We start from the raw sequence: 19873 nt of genomic DNA, 5'->3' as shown, positions 1-19873 counted from the left end.
CTGCATGCCTCTTTGCTGAAGCTCTATAAATAGATTTTTCACCTTCTGTAAATGCTCAGACATGCTTCCGTCACATTCAAGTCTCGCTCTATACAGTTCTCTGGTCAAAGACACCTTTGTTCCTGCTGTATTTCTGACATAATTTCTTCTCAGAGATTCATAGCATTCTTTAGCCGAGGTCAGTCCATGCACATGGATTAACTGGCTGTCCTCCAGGCATAGAATTATCATGGTTAAAGCCCTCTCATTCTGTTTTTATTCCTCCTCATTTAACGCAGGGGGGGATTGGATACAATCTGCCACAAGTCCTCCCTTCTTAACAACATTTCGTCTTTAACCACCCATGTCTGATAATTATTTTCATTCAGCCTTCTTAAGGGTAAGCCTCCCATGCCTGCTATCCCATACGACTGCATGCTGCTGCTTTTTCTCTCGGTCCTCCATTTTCTTTCCCCTCCTGGGCTCTCAACGACAGAACTCTCACCTCCCTGGACTTCTTCCATATGCCTCTGAAGCACCCTCTGGTACTCACCAGCTTCCTTGGCACAAGGTAGGCATTTCATGGTGTGTCACTGGGCCCATAACACTTTGTTAATGCAAAATAGTGGAAATTCAGTCGAATTAGCAGAGTAATGTCCAGTCCAGGTGGTCCAAATAAATTACACACATGCAGGCAACTTCTCCCAACACCAATCCTGTATTTACAAGATATATACAGAAATGCAGTCTGGCAGCATAACAGGGCAGCATTCATCACAGAGCAGGAAGATACATCTACTGTATAGGTTCACATATATACTTATGCACATCTGCTTGTGGCCAATCACATTAAACGTTACATCATGTATGAGTCAGCACTCATTGTCAGCACCCTCGACTCCCTAATATTCTGATCCAGAAAGGCCACATACCTATACATCTGAACTGCAGTATTTTTTCCTGAATTAGCTGCACTATCAGGTTTGGTCACAAGAGGCCGCTGCTGTAATAGATTCCCTTTGGGGACACTTGTAAAAGTCTCATCAGCTTTAATTTCTGGCCTGTTTGTGAATTCCAGTCCTTTTTGATATTTCAGGAATGACAAATCTCTGTTCACATTAACACTTTCCAAAACAGCAGGCTCTCTCTCGAGAAAAATCAGCACTTTGTAATTCCAAAGCATTGGAACAGTCAAATCCACGGGTTGAGTTAAAAACAGACTCACATCCAGACAAGTTCAAATGCAGTTTTTTATCTCGAACCAAGTCTACAGATTGTTCCTCTGCTGTTTCATTAAAACCTTTCAAAAGTCCATGCTGCGAAACCTCATTAGAAACAGACAGAGTCTGCTTTATCTCCTTCAAATCGCTGACTATGTTTTGAAGATTTCTGCTCCCCTTTTCTAATTAGTCCATCAACATGTAGAGTTGAATTACTGTCAAGCTGCCACAAAGCTAAAGGTAGCCCAGCTAATTTTACGGAATAAATATCAACATTCTCCGCTGGGCTAGGCATGGGGGAGTTAATAGTTTCAGCTGGGTTTTGACAAGCAGCCACCTCTTTCTGAGAAATCTCGGGATGAGTCATGGTCTCACCCTCCTGGACTTTCTCCCTTTTCTGAAGAATTTCTGCCCCCCATAGTTCTGGTTGCTCAACAAGCTGGGGAATAGGGATGTGTCCATCCTGAACTGAAATAAGTCCCATTACTGGATAGTTACCCAGGCCCACGTTAGGGTTAGCTTGTGGTTCTTCCAGTACTGTTAAGCATAAGCCCTCAGGCTTCTCAGGCTTAGCAAAGTCCTTAAGGCCTTGGAGAAGCGTTTCCTCCCTATTAGCTGTTAAACCCATAGTCCCGCACTTAGGTTCGGGGGTTCTCACCTCTCCTGGGCTCTGTATACAACACGGAGGGTCTGCTGGTCTTCCGTAGATTACGCTGAGGTCCTCCTGTGTTCCACTTGAAGCCAATTCATCAACGGAGATAGCTCGGCGAAGCGAGAGCTCATTTTCCTTCACATGCACTCCCTCGGCTACACGCTGTCCAGGCCCCCATAAATCCTCTGCTGGGACGGCTGATAAACTGCTCTCTCCCATGGTAGGCTCATTAAAAATCCACTGTGCGCCATCGTAGCTTTCTTTGCAAGTATTTGTAATTCCAGGGTAATGATCAGTAATTCCAGTGTGATAGCCAAGTGTTTGAAGCGTCCCGTTACTGAAAAAATTGCTCTGAAAAAATTGCTGTCACTCTGAGACCCTAAAGTCAGAGAGATGACACAGCCAGATGCAAACCAAAAACTCTGAAAAATCCAAAAAGTAAAAAAAAGTAAAGTCATTCTGAGAACCCTAAAGTCACAGAAATGACCACCAGCCAGACTGGGTGCAGGTATCCAAAAGCAAACAGGGCCAGGTCATCCTCAGGATCCGAAAATCACAGGAATGACGCTTAGCCAGACTGGGTGCAGGTAACCAAGAATAAGAGCCAAAGTCATCCTAAGGATCCTGAAATCCTAGATATGACACAGCAAGCAAATGCAAGCACCCAAGACAAAAGAAATACAACATAGGATTCCTTCACTACTATTCTGTAAAACCTTAAAAATGGTCACTGGCCATTTCCAATTGATTCTTAACAGTTTACCTGTCTCCCGAGGATCTCTTTCTTAAAAGAGCACCCCAGATTCTAACACACAAAGCCACAGCCATAAGATCCAATCCTTGCAAACAGTGCTTCCTGAAAAGCTGCTGCTCACACAGGGCTGGTCAGCATGAGGCTACACATCACTCCTTAAAGCATCTGTGTCCCTCTGCCATTTCCACTACCACCAAAACTTAGCTTGTGGATCAGAACCACGCAAGCTGTAAGAGAGAACAAAAATTGGTCATCCTGAGGTACTACAAAATCCAGCACGCGGTCCATCGCGCAGCTGCCACCATGTCAGCATCCCTGACTCCCTAAAGAGCTCGTGGATGGCCGGACAGAGAGTAATCAGGAGTTTGTACACCCTAAAAGAGCTGAGAGAGTCCTTGAGCTCAGCTAGGCGTGCCCAACACTCCTTCTCACAGGTCTGCCCTAATAAGAACACTCTTGTATCTTAGGATATTTCAGATAGAAAAAGCATATGGGTCTTGTAGTCCTTAGACATACTAAGCTCCACAGGTAAGGACTCTTTAAGTAAATTAGGCCGAGGCAACACCATCATGGATGACCTATGACAGTTTACTGTTCAAGAGACCAATTGATTTTTATAATCATTGTTTTATTAAAGAAAAAGAAAATTCCATAAAGTAAAATTCAGTTTATGCAAAAGCATGCCAATAATCATCTTGTAAGTTAATTACAAAACAGTAGTGAAATAAAGTAATCATGAAAAATATATAAATCTTAAAAATAGTAAAAAATCCAAAAATCCAAGAAAACAAATAGAAACTGGTTAAGAAGGCAAAAAGAAAGGTGCCTCCTCTCTAATCCAATCAGGTAGTTAGTTCATAAGGAAAAATAAAATAGTCCAATTAGGTAAGAAAAAGTCCAAAGTCCATTATTATCCTGTAAAAAGAAAAATCCTGTACAAAAGAAAAATCCTCTAATAGAAATATCCTATTCCTAAATAACCCACGAATAATCCATGAGTGTCCTAAGTGTAATCCATCTTGTCAGAAAGTAAAGACATGCTTGTCTCAAGAGTAATCCATGATTGCCATCAGAGAGATCTCTGCTTGTCATAAGAGAGATCCATGCATGCCTTAAGTGAAATCCACGCATGCTGTTGTCCATAGGTAAAAGTTCCATTTTTCAAGAGTAACTGGTAAGTCCTTATCTCTTTCTTCTCACGGTGACATCCAGTCACGGCACGTCGTTAGGTAAACAGTCCTGCTGTACCACCTGACCTCCTCCCCATGGATAACAGATGTTATTTGGGTTTTAAGAATTTGCAGTGAGTCACAATATAGTCCATCTATCTTATCATGGAATGTCTTTCTCATACTCTCAGAAAAGCATTCTCCCATCTCTCACTAGTAACAGAGTATCTGCTAGCATTGCAAAAATCATTTATACAGAGAACCAAGATGGAACCTCTTTTGCATTTTATATTATCACATAACCCCTCTTTAATACCAGATATTAGCCAAATATCCCATCTCATCACACTCATGAGTCATCATGGCTCAACATTACTACACACCTGTTTGTCATGGCTGCTTATTAATACACCTTGTTCTGTTCAGACCTGGAAATTATTCTTGACATTATCCAAGACCAATCCCATGAACCTGGATTCAACTCTTTTATCCCTTTCCACACGATTCCTGCCAGTCAAGTCAGCTACCACATCATTGACCCAATACTAGTCCTTGGAGGCATCCTGATACATTCAACGTGTTTGATTTATATTAGGCACACAGTCCACCACGATGCAGGAGCATCCTCTCAGTGGCTAACCTCTAGCAAAACCATATTCTTCAGGGAAAATACTTCAGCCTGTAATTTTGCTTGTCCCTCTGTAGTGCCATTCTCCAAGAGATCTATGGCTCCTGAAGTGTTCTATACAAATTCTGCCAAATTGGGAATGTCTATATACAGTGGTGCCTCAGATAACTAGTGCCCCATTTAATCATGAATACGCATAGCGATGCGGATTTTGCGATCGCAAAAGCGATCACATTGCAACGTTTTCTATGGGGAAACTGGGTGGCGTAGGCTTCAGAGCAACCTCCGGGGAAGCGTCCACCGCAGGCACTTGGAAGCAAGCGCCGCCCAGCTGGGCAGAGAAGGTTCAGAGTGCCCATGGTGGACGCTTCCCTGGAGGTTGCTCTGAAGCCTGCGCTGCTGAGCTGGGTGACACAGGCTTCAGAGCAACCTCTGGGGAAGCGTCCACCACGGGTGCTCGGAAACAAGCGCCAGCCAGCTGGGGGAAAATGGCCACCCACAGCATTTTCACACCTTGCTTACCAAGGCGGCGAAAATGGCAGCCGGATGGGGGATTCTCCGCTTACCGGTGAGTTTTTCCCCAATAGGAATGCATTAAACGGAGTTTAATGTGTTCCTATGGGTTCCCCCCCGCATAGCGAGGAATCTGGAACGGATTAATGTCGCTATGCGGGGAACCACTGTAGTTAGTTTTCTGTTGATTCTACTGCTGGAAAAAAGGCTCATTCCTACTTTGAGTCTCTGTGGAACCATTTCCAGGCCTCCAGACAAGACCCTCCTGGTGACCTCTGTGGCTTGAGGAGAAGAAATTGGATCTCATTGAATACCTTCTTCAAGAAGGGCCGTTCGGGCAAGAGAATCTGCCCAAGGTCATCTGTCATGAAGATGCAAGGAACTCGTTTAATTTCTGTGCCATCTCCAAGTCCCCCTTTCCCTCCCTTCCCAACGAGAGATCCAGCCGCTTCTCTGGCAAGTTTAACATATTTAAAGAATCTTTTATTATTCCCCTTTATATTGCTGGCCATAATGTTACATTCATTCTTTTTTGGCCTTCTGTCTCATCTTCTTCCATGTTTTTTGCCAGAGTTTGTGTTCCTTTTTGTTTTCCTCACTTGGGAAAGATTTGGATTTACGGAAGTACCTCTCTTTTCCCTTAAAAGCCTCTGCAACTCTGCTCGTTAACCACGCTGGCACCTTCTTGGACTTTGTTGAGCCCCTCTTTCTTTGCGGTATACACTTCCACTGGCCCTTGACTACCGTTGTATTAAACATACTTCCCTTTCAACTTCTTTTTAATTACTTTTCCTCATCTGTGGGTAGTCTGCCCTTCAGAAACCAAGACATTTTTGATCTGGAGGACGAGCGCACCCCCCCATCACATTACTCCTTGGGTCTGGCAGTTTAACCCACAGTGAATCTATGATGGATTGAGATCTACCATCCACCTCCATTCTGATGGATTCTACCCCTTCTTTCACCTAGATGGCTACCCTGACTCCCACACGCCCCTCCCTATCCCTCCTGGATAGCGTGGGATGGCCAAATCCCATTGGCTCTTTGAATCCCACCATGTTTAGATGATGGCTGCTGTATCCATGTTCTGTCTAGAGAGCTCCTTGCAATGAGAACACACCCATGACACTTTTGCCCAGGAGGCAGGTAGTTGTGCTGAGGACCCTCTGTGCAAAACACAGGATAGCCCCCAACTCATTGCTCTCTTCCTGACTGCATGCCGGCTTTCTGTTTCGAGCTTGCAAAACCTTTTCCTCGAAGGACGTGAGAGGCAGGATCTGGGGCCCTGGCTTCTTCCCCCCGCCCCCGCATCTGAACTCACTGGGTCTTCTTATCCTGCTCTTGATGGCAGGAGGCAAGGACCAATTCATAATATTTAATTTTGTTGAGGTCAAACACCTTCTCCATTTCAATGTATAAATTTTGGGTTTTTATTCTGACTGATGTGGTTTATCAAATATTTATTTATTTATTTATTTTATTTATATCCCGCCTATCTGATCAAACGAGGGCCACTCAAAATAGATGTTTCAGAATAGAATTGTACGCTAATAATTAAGGGAGGGCTGCAAATCTGCCTCTACCAGATGGAAATTGAGAAGGAAATAAAGTTAAAATATTTTGTGTTTGAGGTACTTTTTTGGGTGTGGAAATGTTCCTTCCTTAATGACTCCTTCCCTCAAACAGTTCCTCAGTGAAATGCCCCTCCCACCTCAAGGCCAAAGGAAAAACCTCAGATCCAGCCTCACGCCCACCCTGGTTCTACTCCGTCTCCTTTTCCCCACATTTTCTTCTTCCTCCATGACTCATTTGGGGCCAGAAAGCGTTTCTCCTTATCCCTGCAGCTTTCTCAAGTGGTTGTTTCTCTTCTTTTTCTTATCTACCAGATGGTGAACAGGAGAAGAAGAATTGCTCAGGAACACCTGGGGCGTCGGCTATAGAAAGACATAAACAAGGGGGGAAAAGGACAACTGAAAATCCAACTGGGCAGGAATGGATGTCACATGAAAGAACTCAAGCAGGGGAGAAACCAAATAAATGCATGTAATCTCAGTAGACATCAAATAACTCATACAGAGGAGAAACTGTATCCATATATGGAATGTGGAAAGAGTTTCACTGACAGCAGTACCTTGAGTTCACATCAAAGAACTCACACTGGGGAGAAACCATATAAATGCATGGAATGTGGGAAGCATTTCACTGACAGCAGTGCCCTGAGTCCACATCAAAGAACTCACACTGGGGAGAAACCATATAAATGCATGGAATGTGGGAAGCGTTTCAGTGACAGCAGTGCCCTGAGTCCACATCAAAGAACTCACACTGGGGAGAAACCATATAAATGTATGGAATGTGGAAAGAGCTTCAGTCAGAGCAGTGCCCTGAGTCCACATCAAAGAACTCACACCAAAATGTCATCAGTGTTGGCGCCAGACGAATCTCAGTCGGGAGGGCATTCCATAGTTCTGGGGGCAGCTGCCGAGAAGGCCCTTTGTCTACACGCCATCCCTCTTACCTCCTTGAGGGACGGCTCTTTCAAAAGGGCCCCCTGGCTAGATCTTAACTGCCGGGTAGGCTCATATGGAAGGAGGCGGTCCTTCAGGTATGCAGGGCCCAAGCCGTTTAGGGCTTTATATGTCAAAATAAGCACTTTGAATTGGGCCCGGGCAGCAACTGGTAGCCAATGTAACTTATACAGAATCGGCTTGATATGTTCCCTGGCGGCCACACCACTCACCAGCCACGCCACTCGATTCTGGACCAGTTGCAGTCGCCAGACCGTCTTCAAAGGCAGCCCCACGTAAAGCGCATTGCAGTAATCTATACGGGATGTTACCAGTGCATGTGTAACTGTCATGAGACTCCGCTCGTCCAGGTAGGGCCGTAGCTGGTATAGTTTCCGCAGCTGGAGGAAGGCGCCCCTGGCCACCGAGTCCACCTGGGCTTCCAGTGTTAGACTGGGGTCCAGGAGCACCCCCAGGCTGTGGACCCTGTCCCTTAGGGGGAGTGTAACCCCATTCAGGGCAGGGAGATGGCCCTCCAGCCTGTCTGGCGAAGCACCCACTAACAGCACTTCCGCCTTGTCTGGATTGAGTTTCAATTTATTGACCCTCATCCAGTCCATTATCAGGTCCAAACACGAGTTCAGCACAGAAACCGCCTCACCTGGATTGGTGGAAAACGAGAGGTCTCCCACTTCCAGGTCTAACTCCGCCCACTGCACTTGCTCACCTGCCCTAACCTTAATGGCACAAGTTTTATCTCTTGAGTGTACAAGATGCCCTTCCTTCTCCTCCCATCCTCTTTCTTTCCCTCCCTCTTGTTCCTTCCTTAGCTGCCTTCCCATTCCCCTTTTTTGCACATGGAGAGAGAGAGAGAGAGAAAGCTCTGCACAACAGAGGAATCACAATGGCACATTCCTTGAAGGGAAATTATTCGTTCTCCGTCATCCAAAAAGGTCTATTCCTTCATCCAGACAGATCCTTTTTCCTTTCTCCAAGAGCTGATCCCTGCAAGTTTATCTCTGGACCAAAAGAGAATATGGAAGGCGTTTCAGTGGGAGGTATTACCTGAATTAATATTTAAAAAACTCAGAATGGGGAGAAAAAACTCACACAGATCTGTGTTTACACCAAAGAACTCATACAGGACAGAAATGATATATAAATGAATGGAGGGTGGAAAGAGCTTCCATCAGAGCAGCACCCTTGTTGTTTGTTTAATCATTAAGTCCTGTCCGACTCTTCGTGACCCCATGGACCAGAACATGACAGGCCCTCCTGTTTTCCACTGCCTCCCGGAGTTAGGTCAAATTCATGTTAGTCACTCTGATAACACTGTCCAACCATCTTGTTGTCTGTCGTCCCCTTCTCTTGCCTTCACACTTTCTCAACCTCAGGGTCTTTTCCAGGGAGTCTTCTCTTCTCATGAGATGGCCAACTTCTTTATGGTCCAGCTCTCACTTCCATACATCACTACTGGAAAAACCATAGCTTTGACTATATGGACCTTTGTCAGCAAGGTGACGTTTCTGCTTTTTAAGATGCTGTTTAGGTTTGTCATCACTTTCCTCCCAAGAAGCAGGTGTCTCTTAATTTCATGGATGCTGTCCCCATCTGCAATGATCATGGAGCCCCAGAAAGTAAAATCCATATCTTCCCCTTCTATTTGCCAGGAGGTGATGGGGCCAGTGGCCATTATCTTAGTTTTTGTTGTTGTTCAGACCATTTTTTGCGCTCTCCTCTTTCACCCTCATTAAGAGGTTCTTTAATTCCTCCTCACTTTCTGCCATCAGAATGGTATCATCTGCATATCGGAGGTTGTTGATATTTCTTCTGGGAATCTTAATTCCGGTTTGGGATTCCTGCAGCCCGGCCATTCGCATGATGTATTCTGCATATAAGTTAAATAAGCTGGGGGACAATATACAGCCTTGTTGTACTCGTTTCCCAATTTTGAACCAATCAGTTGTTCCATATCCAGTTCTAACTGTTGCTTCCTCTCCCACTGTGATTGGTTTAGTTAGAAATGTGAAGCAGTTCCTCCTTTTTTATGGGAAATGACAACTGAGGCTCTTTTGAAACATCAATAGATTTATTTGCTTTAACATTTGGCAATCCCACAATGATTTCTTTTGGATCAAAACAACTAAGATTAGGTAACTATCCATAATGTGACGATGAGAACTCCGTCTGTAAATTGGGACAGTTTATTAAGGGGCTGGTCCAAACCGCTCCCGGTCTGTAGGTTTCCTCAATGGAGCACTCCGCACCACGCATATCATCCCACAGCAAGGATGTCTGGTCCAGTCTCCCTCCTGTGGTGGTTGGTTGAAGGATTAATCCCATCTGATTACCTTCCTCCAGTGACCTTGCCCTCATGGAAAGGCTACAACTGTCCATTCTAGTGTCTCCATCACTGATCCCTTTTCCTTTCTTAGCTCAAGGTCTGTTAGTAATCCTCCCACTTTCAGGTTAGGAAAATCTAATAGCCCATGTGTTTTTTCATATCTGTATTCATGCTTTCTCATCTTTATTTATTTATTTATTACATTTATACCCCGCCCCTCTAGAACAAGTCTACTTGGGGCGGCTTACAACATAAAATAAGACAATATAAAATATAAATAATCATAAAATACAATTAGTATATTAGTAAATACAATTAGATTAAAAAGCAAAATGGAATAAGATGAGAGAAAGAAAAAATAAAAGACTTAGCTGACTGGAAGGAAGGCCTGCTTAAATAGCCAAGTTTTTAACTGTTTTTTAAAAACACAGAGTGAGGGTGCCAGCCGAATTTCTGCTGGAAGGGCATTCCACAGCCGAGGGGCCACCGCCGAGAAGGCCCGGTTTCTAGTTTTTTCTTTCTGAGCCTCTCTCGGCATCAGACCCCTCAGCCATCCCTGCTGGCAATGACAGGTGATTTGGGTAGATCTGGGTGGGAGAAGACGGTCTGCCAAATATTGAGGTCCCAAACTGTTTAGGGCTTTATAAGTGATCATTAGCACTTTGAAGTCGACGCGGAAACAGATGGGCAACCAGTGTAGAGCAGCCAGAGTGGGGGAAATATGTTGGTGTTTTCTCACCCCACTAAGTAACCTGGCTGCCGCATTCTGGACCATCTGAAGTTTCCGCATCAGCCTCAAAGGCAGCCCCACGTAGAGTGCATTACAATGGTCTAGTCTCGAGATTACGAGCGTATGTACTAGAGTAGTGAGGGCTCCCTGATCAAGATATGGACGCAGCTGGGCAATCCGCCATAGATGAAAATAGGCGAAGCGGACCACGGACTCCACCTGGGTTTCCATGGTAAGCGCCGGGTCCAGATGTATCCCCCAGCTGCAGACCTCATTCTTTGCAGCAAGGGTCGTCCCCCCAAAAGACAGGGAGTTACCTATACCGCTGATGGGAGGACCGCCCACCCTCAAGACCTCTGTCTTGTCCGAGTTCAGCCTCAACCCATTCGACTGCATCCATTCCAGTACAGTCTCCAGGCAGCGCTAAAGGGACGGAACGGCATCCATTCTCTCTCTTTCTCCTTCCTCCTCCCTTGCTGACACTTTCTTCAGTATATTAAAAACTCTCCTCCCCCTTTGATCTTTTATATCCTCTTCCCACACTGGCAGACTTAACTCCTCCTCTCTTTTTCCTTCTCCCTCCTCTACCAGACAGATTTCAACTTTTTCTTCTCTTCCCTTAGATTCCTTTCCTTCTCTTACTTCTACAATCAATTCCTCCCTCTCTATTATCTTCCTCTCTTTTATTTCTCTCTCTCTTAAGTCTCTATTCGAGGGGATGGCTCACTCTGTTTTCCCTGTCTTTTTTCTATCTCTCCTTTACACACACAAACAGATTTCTCAGGAGATAGATAAGGTGGTCAAGCACTCCCATTTCTTTAAGAACTTGCCATAGTTTGCTGTGGTCCACACGCTTGCAATATGTTCTCTAGTTCTAATGCCCCTTCAAAATCTAGCTTGTACTTCTGGCAGTTTTTGGTCCACATACTGCTGAAGCCTACCATTTGAGGATTTTGAGCACAACATTTCTAGCATGTAAAATGAGTGCAATTGTAAAGTAGTTGGAGTATTCTTTGGCACTGCTTTTCTTTTCGATCGGGATGTAAATTGATCTTGTCCAATTCTCTGGCCACTGCTGAGTTTTCCAAACTTGCTGACATATTGAGTGTAGCACTTTAGCAGTGTCATCTTTTAAGATTTTAAATAGTTCAACTGGAATGCCATCACCTCCACTGGCCTTCTTGTTAGCCAGGAGGACTGGCTCAAGGTCAGCAACCATACTATCTGGGTTTTCTGAGACATCCAGATCTTTCTGGTATAATTCCTCTCTGTATTCTTGCCACTGCTTCTTGATGTCTTCTGCTTCTGTTAGGTCCCTACCATTTTTGTCTTTTATCTTGTCCATCTTTGCACGAAATATTCCTTTAAAATCTGCAATTTTCTTGAACAGATCTCCGGTTTTTCCCTTTCTATTATTTTCCTCTATATCTTTGCACTGTTCATTTAAGAAGACCCTCTTGTATCTCCTTGCTATTCTTTGGAAGTCTGCATTCCATTTTCTGTAACTTTCCTTATCTCCCTTGGATTTTGTTTCCCTTCTCTTCTCTGCTATTTGTAAGGCCTCCTTGGACAGCCACTTTGCTTTCTTGCATTTCCTTTTCTTTGGGATGGTTTTTGTTGCTGCCTCCTGTACAATGTTACGAGCCTCTATCCAAAGTTCTTCAGGCACTCTGTCCACCAAATCGAGTTCCTTAAATCTGTTCTTCACTTCCACTGTGTATTCATAAGGGATTTGGTTTAGATTATACCTGAGTGGCCGAGTGGTTTTTCCTACTCTCTTCAGTTTAAGCTTGAATTTTGCTATGAGAAGCTGATGATCAGAGCCACAATCAGCTCCAGGTCTTGTTTTTGCCGACTGTATAGAGCTTCTCCATCTTTGGCTGCAGAGAATATAATCAATCTGATTTCAATCTGGTGATTTCCATGTGTAGAGTCACCTCTTGTGTTGTTGGAAAAAAGTGTTTGTGATGACCAGCTTGTTCTCTTGACAAAACTCTATTAGCCTTTGCCATGTTTGTTTTGAACTCCAAGGCCAAACTTCCCTGTTGTTCCTTTTATCTCTTGACTCCCTACTTTAGCATTCCAGTCCCCTATAATGAGAAGAACATCTTTCTTTGGTGTCAGTTCTAGAAGGTGCTGTAAGTCTTCATAGAATTGGTCAATTTCAGCCTCTCCAGCATTGGAGGTTGGTGCATAAACTTGGATTATTGTGATGTTGAAAGATCTGCCTTGGATTCATATCGAAATCATTCTGTCATTTTTGAGATTGTATCCCGGTACAGCTTTTCCCACTCTTTTTTTGAGTATGAGGGCTACTCCATTTCTTCTACTGGATTCTTGCCCACAATAGTAGATATGATAATCATCTGAATTGAATTCGCCCAGTCCCATCCATTTTAGTTTACTGACACCCAGGATGTCAATGTTCATTCTTGTCATCTCCTGTTTTACCACATCCAGCTCCCCAAGGTTCATAGATCTTACATTTCAGGTTCCTATGCAGTATTTTTTCCTTGCTACATTGGACTTTCCTTTCACTTCCAGACACGTCCGCAGCTGAGCGTCCTTTCAGCTTTGGCCCAACCACTTCATTAGCTCTGGAGCTACAGTGGTGCCTCGCTTGACGAGGATAAGATAGATCAAGTGGTACTCAGAGGGAAGGCCTGCCTAAATAGCCACATTTTCAGTTACCTAAAGAGAGAATGGAAAAGCATATTGTTCCCCCACCTCCCCTTAATTGTCACTTTATTGACGATCACTTGAATAAAAGACACTAGAGACTACAAGCCTTTGGAAATGGTCAGAAATGAATTGTGGAACTGCTGCACCAAAGAATAACAGCCATAATAAAAAGGTTACCAAAAAGAAAAAAATTATTCATCATTCACCTCTATGAGGAAACCTCAGCTAGAGTAGACCCACTAAATCTATGGCTGAAAGGTGAGTCGTAGTTATGAAAATCTCATTAATCATAATGGAGACTGTAGCCAAGAAATCAGAAGACTGAGACTCAGAAGCGCACCTTATGAGAAGGAAGAATTCTCTGGAAAAGGCAATCATGCTGGGAAAGATGGTAGAAAATAGGAAAAGAGGGAGATGAAATAGAAGATGGATCAACTCCATAAAAGAAGCCAATGGCTTGAGTTTACAGAACAAAACAGATGACGGGAGTGGAGGAGGGGTGCATACCTGGACTTCAGCAAAGCTTTTGATGAAGTGCTCCATGATCTCCTGATTAGCAAGCTAACTAAGTGCGGGCTGGATAGATCAAAGACCAGGTGGTTACACCATTGGCTACAGAATCATACTCAGAGGGTGACGATTAGTGGCTCCTTCCCTCCAGTGAATTCCCAAGGCGAAGCCGGAGTTTGAACCCTCCTGATGTATACAATTGCATGGTGCATTTTCTTGGCCCTTGGAAAACACCCAGGGGAAACACATCTCCCCTGCTCCTCCTGGCTCAGGAGGAAGCCCTCGGCCAGGGCTACTGTGGTTTTCACTCCACCCTTTTGAACCCAGTCCTCTACCTCCAGGGGCAGGACGCCCAGGAACTGCTCCAGGACCACCAGGTCCAGCATCTCCACCTTGGTGTGCCTCTCTGGCTTCAGCCGCTGGTGGCCAAAATGGTGAAGTCGGTTGCGAAGCCCTCGAGGGGGTCCGTCAGCCTCCTGGGACTGGCAATGCACATCTTCTCCATTGAGTAGGGTTGACCAATGTCAGGCAAAAGAAGGACATGTCCTCCGTTTTAGCCTAATGTCCTCCCTCCATCAGGCAAAGATTAAAACCTTTAAAATGTCAGGCTTTTGCATATTTTATGGATGGGGGAGAGGTGGAAGGACCCCTCATCCCTTGTCTTTCCTCACCCCCACCCACCTACCCCTGTTACCTGCCTCCAGTGCTGTACTGCAGCCCTTGCCCTCTCACGCCACGGCAGCAGCTACTTGGCAATCTGCCATGCCTGCCCAGCCCACATGGAGCCCAGAAAGGCAGCGCAAGCAGAGCGCCACCCACTGAGCCAGGCAGGAGCAAGCAGTGCCTGAGCGCATCGATGGGAAGGTGAGTGCCCGGACTGTGTGTGTTCAAAGTCCCTTTCAGGGACTCCAGCTCCCAGACTCCCCAGCCCACTTATGGCCCTCGGGGGAGGGGAGGCTGCCTTGTTTGGTTTTGCCCAGCACCACTTTCCCCCTGCCTGCGCCAAACCCTTGTTTGGGCATCCTGTCAAGGAAAATTACAGGCCTGAGCAGAATAGAGTATATTAATGAGAATCCATAATGAACCGATGTGTTAAAACTGAGTCATGATGACTCAGCAATGCTGATGCAATTCAGGGATGATGCAATTTGGGGATGATGCAACATGTAATCTGATTGGTTCTTTATATGTATATATGTGTGACAATGTATTCCTTCCTGCTTGAGATGACTGCTACTCGTTATGCTGCCAGACTGCTGTAAATACTCTGTAAATATACGTTGGTGGAGGAAATGCTGCCGGAGTGTGCGTGAGTAATTTCTGGACTGTCTGGACTGCCTGGACTGCGAATTACTCTGCTAAATCTGCGATTTGCGCTAAGAACGCTCACACATCCAGATTAGCAAGGTTGGCTCTGAGCCTGTGCAGAGTGTGATTTATTTACTTATTTGATTTATATCCCGCCCATCTGGTATATTCTACCATTTATTTTTTAATATGACTGGTTTCTTGGTCGGTTCACTAAGAGCCATTTATTGGCAGCTATTGTAATAAAATTGTATTGATTGTGGATTTAATCCGGAACGATTCAAATGAAACATTCAATACGCCCTCCTCTGTCCTCTCTTTTGTCTATCTGTGTCCTCCTTTTGGTACCCATGTATCTGGCAACCCTACCCTTGAGGAGCTTCCCAACTGGTCCATTCCCCCCCTTCCTCCCCTGAGGGACCTTCCAGATTCATTTTTTTCTCCCGATGCCAGGCCAGTTCCCCACAGGGGGAAAGACCCTCTGTGCTTCAATGCCACCTCTGGCAAGATTGAAGTAATCGCTTCTGTTTAATTCTCCAACAGCCAACTGATCGGTCGTGCTTACTCCAGCCACCTTCTTCTTCAGAAGAAACTCCACCTATTCAACCCCAATTGTTTATGAGCTTTTCCCCTAGGGGAAAAAAAAAGAAAGCCTATATATCAGAGGCAGACAGATGGGCTACCTACTGAAGGCCTGCCACCTCCCAGTAGAAACATCTCCCCTCTTCACACTCCCTGTGTATGTTAAATCCATCCAGAGGAACAGTTCTGTGTAACTCAGAAGCCTGCCTCCTGCGTAGTGAGGGCTCCTTTGAAGAACAAGGCCATTCATGCCGCTCCTCTTATTAATTTGTTTAGGATATGAATCGCTCCCCACATCATGAAACCGCAGGGAGCCATCGCGAACAATACAAAATGCATCCAAAAATAAATAATAGGAAAGGCTTCAAACAGCTTGCCAGACCTGAGCAGGACTGTGAGTCGTGAGAGGAACACATTGGGGGAGGGGCACCCACCCATCGGATCTCCAGAAGGTGGAAGCAACTGGATGGCAACAGTTTAACAGCCACGGCAACCACAGATCTGTCCACGTTCCCCAGGGTCTCCCCATTGCCTTGAGCCACAGTGATTCACAAAATATTCATGGCCATCCTTTGGGATCTCTCCCTAAAAGAAAAAAGAGGCACTGCTTGCCAGAGGTCCAGAGAGACATGGGTTCAAAGCCACCCTGGTGGCCCTTTCAGTGGCTCCGTTTCCAGGTGAGCTTCCATGGGTTACAGTCCAGACACGGGTGAGGAGTGCGGTGAGAACAGACAGGGTGGGGAGAGGGGTTCAAATACACAGAGTGCAGAGGTGCTATGAAACTTCTTGGAGGGACAGGGGCTGCAGGAACTGGGGTGGGGCTCATAAATGTTGCTCGCTCAGATCGCTCTCCACGCAAGGACGCTGGAGCAAGCCGAGCCAAGCTCAGCCAGGGCCACCTTTCTGGGGTCAGATTCCTGGAGACATTTTGACAGGGACCATGGGGTTCTCTTCCGCTCTCTCTCAGGACGGCAAGGTCTCCAGGGTGATGATGATTCCTGCTGCCCTCCACTCCAAGATCACCACTTGCTTGAGCATCACTTCCCGCAACGTCTTGGTCAATGGAATGGATGAGGAGGAGGGAGGGAGAGCCACACCAGCACCCTTGGGACCTGAGGCAAGCAGGGCCTAGGTTCAAATCAAAAACCACCACCCTCGCCCCCCCAACTCCATTCCAACCTTCATGGGGGTCCATCCCACTGAGGGCCCCCCATGGGGGCTGGTGCCCCTTGACCTCCCAAGAGCGGAAGGCATGGCAGCGGCAGGGTGGATGCCAAGGGGTCTAGACTGACTCCCTTTTAGGGCATGAGGCCTGGCAGAAGAAGGAGAAGTCAGATAGGGCTGGTTAGTCAGAGAGTTAAAGCTGCTTAGAAAATAGGTAGAGAGGGTGGTAATGCTATTGCAAGCGAAAAGAAGGATATACTGAGAGAACTGTTGATGATTTGCTTATGTATACTGAATATTTGAAAACCTTCTGTTATGACTCATTCTGCTTCACTTCAATAAATAAGTTCTGCTTCTGTTCACAAGACAAGTGTTCTGGCATACGTCATTTATATTGTGGATTGAGGTAATCTACTGGTGGCAGCAAAAAGAAAACATGGTGTGAGCCTTTGTGAGGGAAAACCAAGCAGGGGCCACGACGGTAAACATCACACTGTCATAAACCTTCCATGCCATAACTTTATAGGCAACCAAGTCCAATAGGATTTCAGCCCCTTTTAACTGAAGACAATGACTCCAGACACAAGCTTCTTGTCCTAATATCTAATTATCCAGAGATAAACTTGCCGAGATCAGCTCAGTTTCACCTGCTACTTCTGGAGGAAGGATCAGTCTGGAGGCTTCTTTTGGTGGATGGAAACCAAAGGATTTCCCTTACAGGATGTGCCATTGTGATTCTTCTATTGTGCAGAGCTTTCTCTCTCTCTCTGTCTCTCTCTCTCTCTCCATGTGTCTCTCTTCTTTGCAAAAATGGGAATGGAAAGGCAGCTAACAAAGGAACAAGAAGAAGGGAAAGAAAGATGGTGGGAAGAGAAGGAAGGGTATCTCACACACTCAGAGACAAAACTTTTGCGATTAAAGGTACTTTGGGGAGGGAAGGAAGCATTTTTTCCCTCTAGAAAACCCTTTCAGGCGAGCAAGTGCAGTGGGCGGAGTGTAAGACCTGGACTTGGGAGACCCAGGTTGAAGTCCCTGCTCAGCCGTGGAAACGGAGAGTGTGAGTACATTGAGAAAAAGCATCAGGATTTGTTCCAGAAGAAGAACAGTGCAGCCTAAGTGTCAGTGAATGTAAAGGTGACCGATTGGCCAAGCATGTCTCCAGACTTAAACCCTATTGAGCATTTGTGGGGCATCCTGAAATGGAACGTGAAGGTGCGCAAGGTCTCTGACACCCACCAGATCCGTGATGTCACTCCGGCGGCAACCTGTGAAGCTCTGATGAACTCCATGCCACATTTACATGGTTATACAAGCTGTATACTCACTGCTTTACATTGTAGCCAGGTGTCATTTCTTCAGTGTTGTCACATGAAAAGATATACTAAAATATTCATGAAATGTGAGGGGATTTACCCACTTTGGTCTTACTGCACAGCTGGTTGCACAATGAGGAACAGGTACTGCTTAGACTTAAACCCTCATAAGCCTTTCACGCCATACCAAGTCCAACAGGATTTCAACCACTTTTAACTTAAAACAATGGCTCCAGACATGAGCTTCTTCTCCTTGTATCTAATTTTAAACGACTAAAATTGATCTTCATAAAGCTGTTCTATTTCTGCTCCCTGGAGGAAAAAAAAAACAGCTGTCGAACAAAACATCTGATCTTTCCCATCCAGTTGAAGAGTTTGGCTTTCCCCGGGATATGAAAAGGAATAGAACATAATAGCTCTTCTAGCAAACATTTACCCAAACCCCAACATCTACACATTCTCTCTGATTCTGTTCTTTGATGTCACATAGAGTTCTCTTTTATTATGTTATTGTTGTTATTTATTGTTGTAAACAGCCCAGAGTGGCCCTGGCAGCCAGTTAGGCAAAAGAAAGAAAGAAAGAAAGAAAGAAAGAAAGAAAGAAAGAAAGAAAGAAAGAAAGAAAGAAAGAAAGAAAGAAAGAAAGAAAGAAAGAAAGAAAGAAAGAAAGATTTTTTTCCTTTGAAGAGAATGCCTCACGACATTCCACTTATTTAAACATTAGCATTTTCCATCCAACTGAGTTAAACAGTCACCCCTTTCAATCAAGTTTCCACAATAACTTGAGCTCTTTCGACATTCCATGAAGCTTCTCTGGTTTCATCTCTGGGTGCCCTCCTTCATGCAGAGCAAGATCCCTGCAGTGGGAGAAAATGCTTCCGGATGCAATGAATTCATCTGATTTCTCTCCAGCGCCAGTCCTTTGAGGGGAACTGAGGATGCTGCTCTGATGGAAGCTCATTCCACGCTCCATTCATTTATATATGATTTCTGTCCTGTGTGAGTCCTTTTGGTGTAAACACAGACCTGTGTGAGGTTTTTTTATCCCCAGTGTCAGTTTTTTTTATGTTAATTCAGGTAATAGATCTCACTGAAACTCTTTCCACATTCCATGCATTTATATGGTTTGTCCCATGTGCGAATTCTTTGACTCTCCATGTCCAAAGTATATACTTTGTAATCAAATAAAATACATAGCAGTTGTTAAAAAAACACAATTGATTTGGAAACCACCAGTAGCTAAGGAGAAGGAAAAAGGTAAATCTCTGGACACATCAATAGCAGCAAATTTAACTGTCAACTTCCTATTTCTTAAGCAATCATTCACACCCACAGACCCTACACTCAAACATCAACTGCCTCAGAAGAAAAAAGTTGAACCTACAGTACTGCCCCAAACCCAACTGTCCCTCCTCTCATCTCTCCTTCCATTTCCACTCTCATCATCCAATCAGCATCTCGCAGACATCCCAACACTCATACCAGACTCTCCTCAGGCAAAGCATCTCATTGACGTAGAAACTCCACAAAGAGGGGATAAGTCCAAGTCGTCCTTCCCCCACGGTGGTCCATCTCACCAAGGAAACCTCCTTGGTCTGATCCGATGGAGAACTAACCTTACAGGCATTTCTCTTGTTGTTTGCTCTGTGCTATGAAGTGGCGTACGGGAAGCCTAAGAGGGTTCGTGAGGAATGTGAGATAAGGAGGAATTGGTTTATACACTGCCATCCTCACCTCCTGGCTCTCCTGAGCCCTAGTCCCACCTTCCACCCGTTTGAAACGCACCAAAGGAGGAGACCCCTCTTCATCCTTCGTAGC

At 45.2% G+C, this 19873-nt stretch overlaps 2 protein-coding genes across 4 annotated transcripts in view; one reads left to right on the top strand and one right to left on the bottom strand.

The window, feature by feature from the left end:
• The window catches only part of LOC110091736 (uncharacterized), a 29681-nt gene extending 14383 nt beyond the window's left edge, over positions 1-15298 (top strand). For all 3 annotated transcript variants that reach the window (XM_078387347.1, XM_078387348.1, XM_078387349.1), the window contains one exon: positions 6802-15298. In XM_078387347.1, the coding sequence (XP_078243473.1) occupies positions 6919-7722 (804 nt within the window). In that variant the 5' untranslated portion in view covers positions 6802-6918 and the 3' untranslated portion in view covers positions 7723-15298. The remainder of the gene's footprint in view (positions 1-6801) is intronic.
• Positions 1-19873, bottom strand: part of LOC140703825 (uncharacterized) — a 412915-nt gene that overhangs the window by 248511 nt on the left and 144531 nt on the right. The gene's annotated exons all lie outside the window — the stretch shown is intronic.

This window comes from Pogona vitticeps, chromosome 2, assembly GCF_051106095.1.
Source record: "Pogona vitticeps strain Pit_001003342236 chromosome 2, PviZW2.1, whole genome shotgun sequence".
Taxonomy (NCBI): Eukaryota; Metazoa; Chordata; class Lepidosauria; order Squamata; family Agamidae; genus Pogona; species Pogona vitticeps.
Note: the sequence above shows the minus strand (reverse complement) of the source record. Positions and strands in the feature narration are given on the sequence as shown.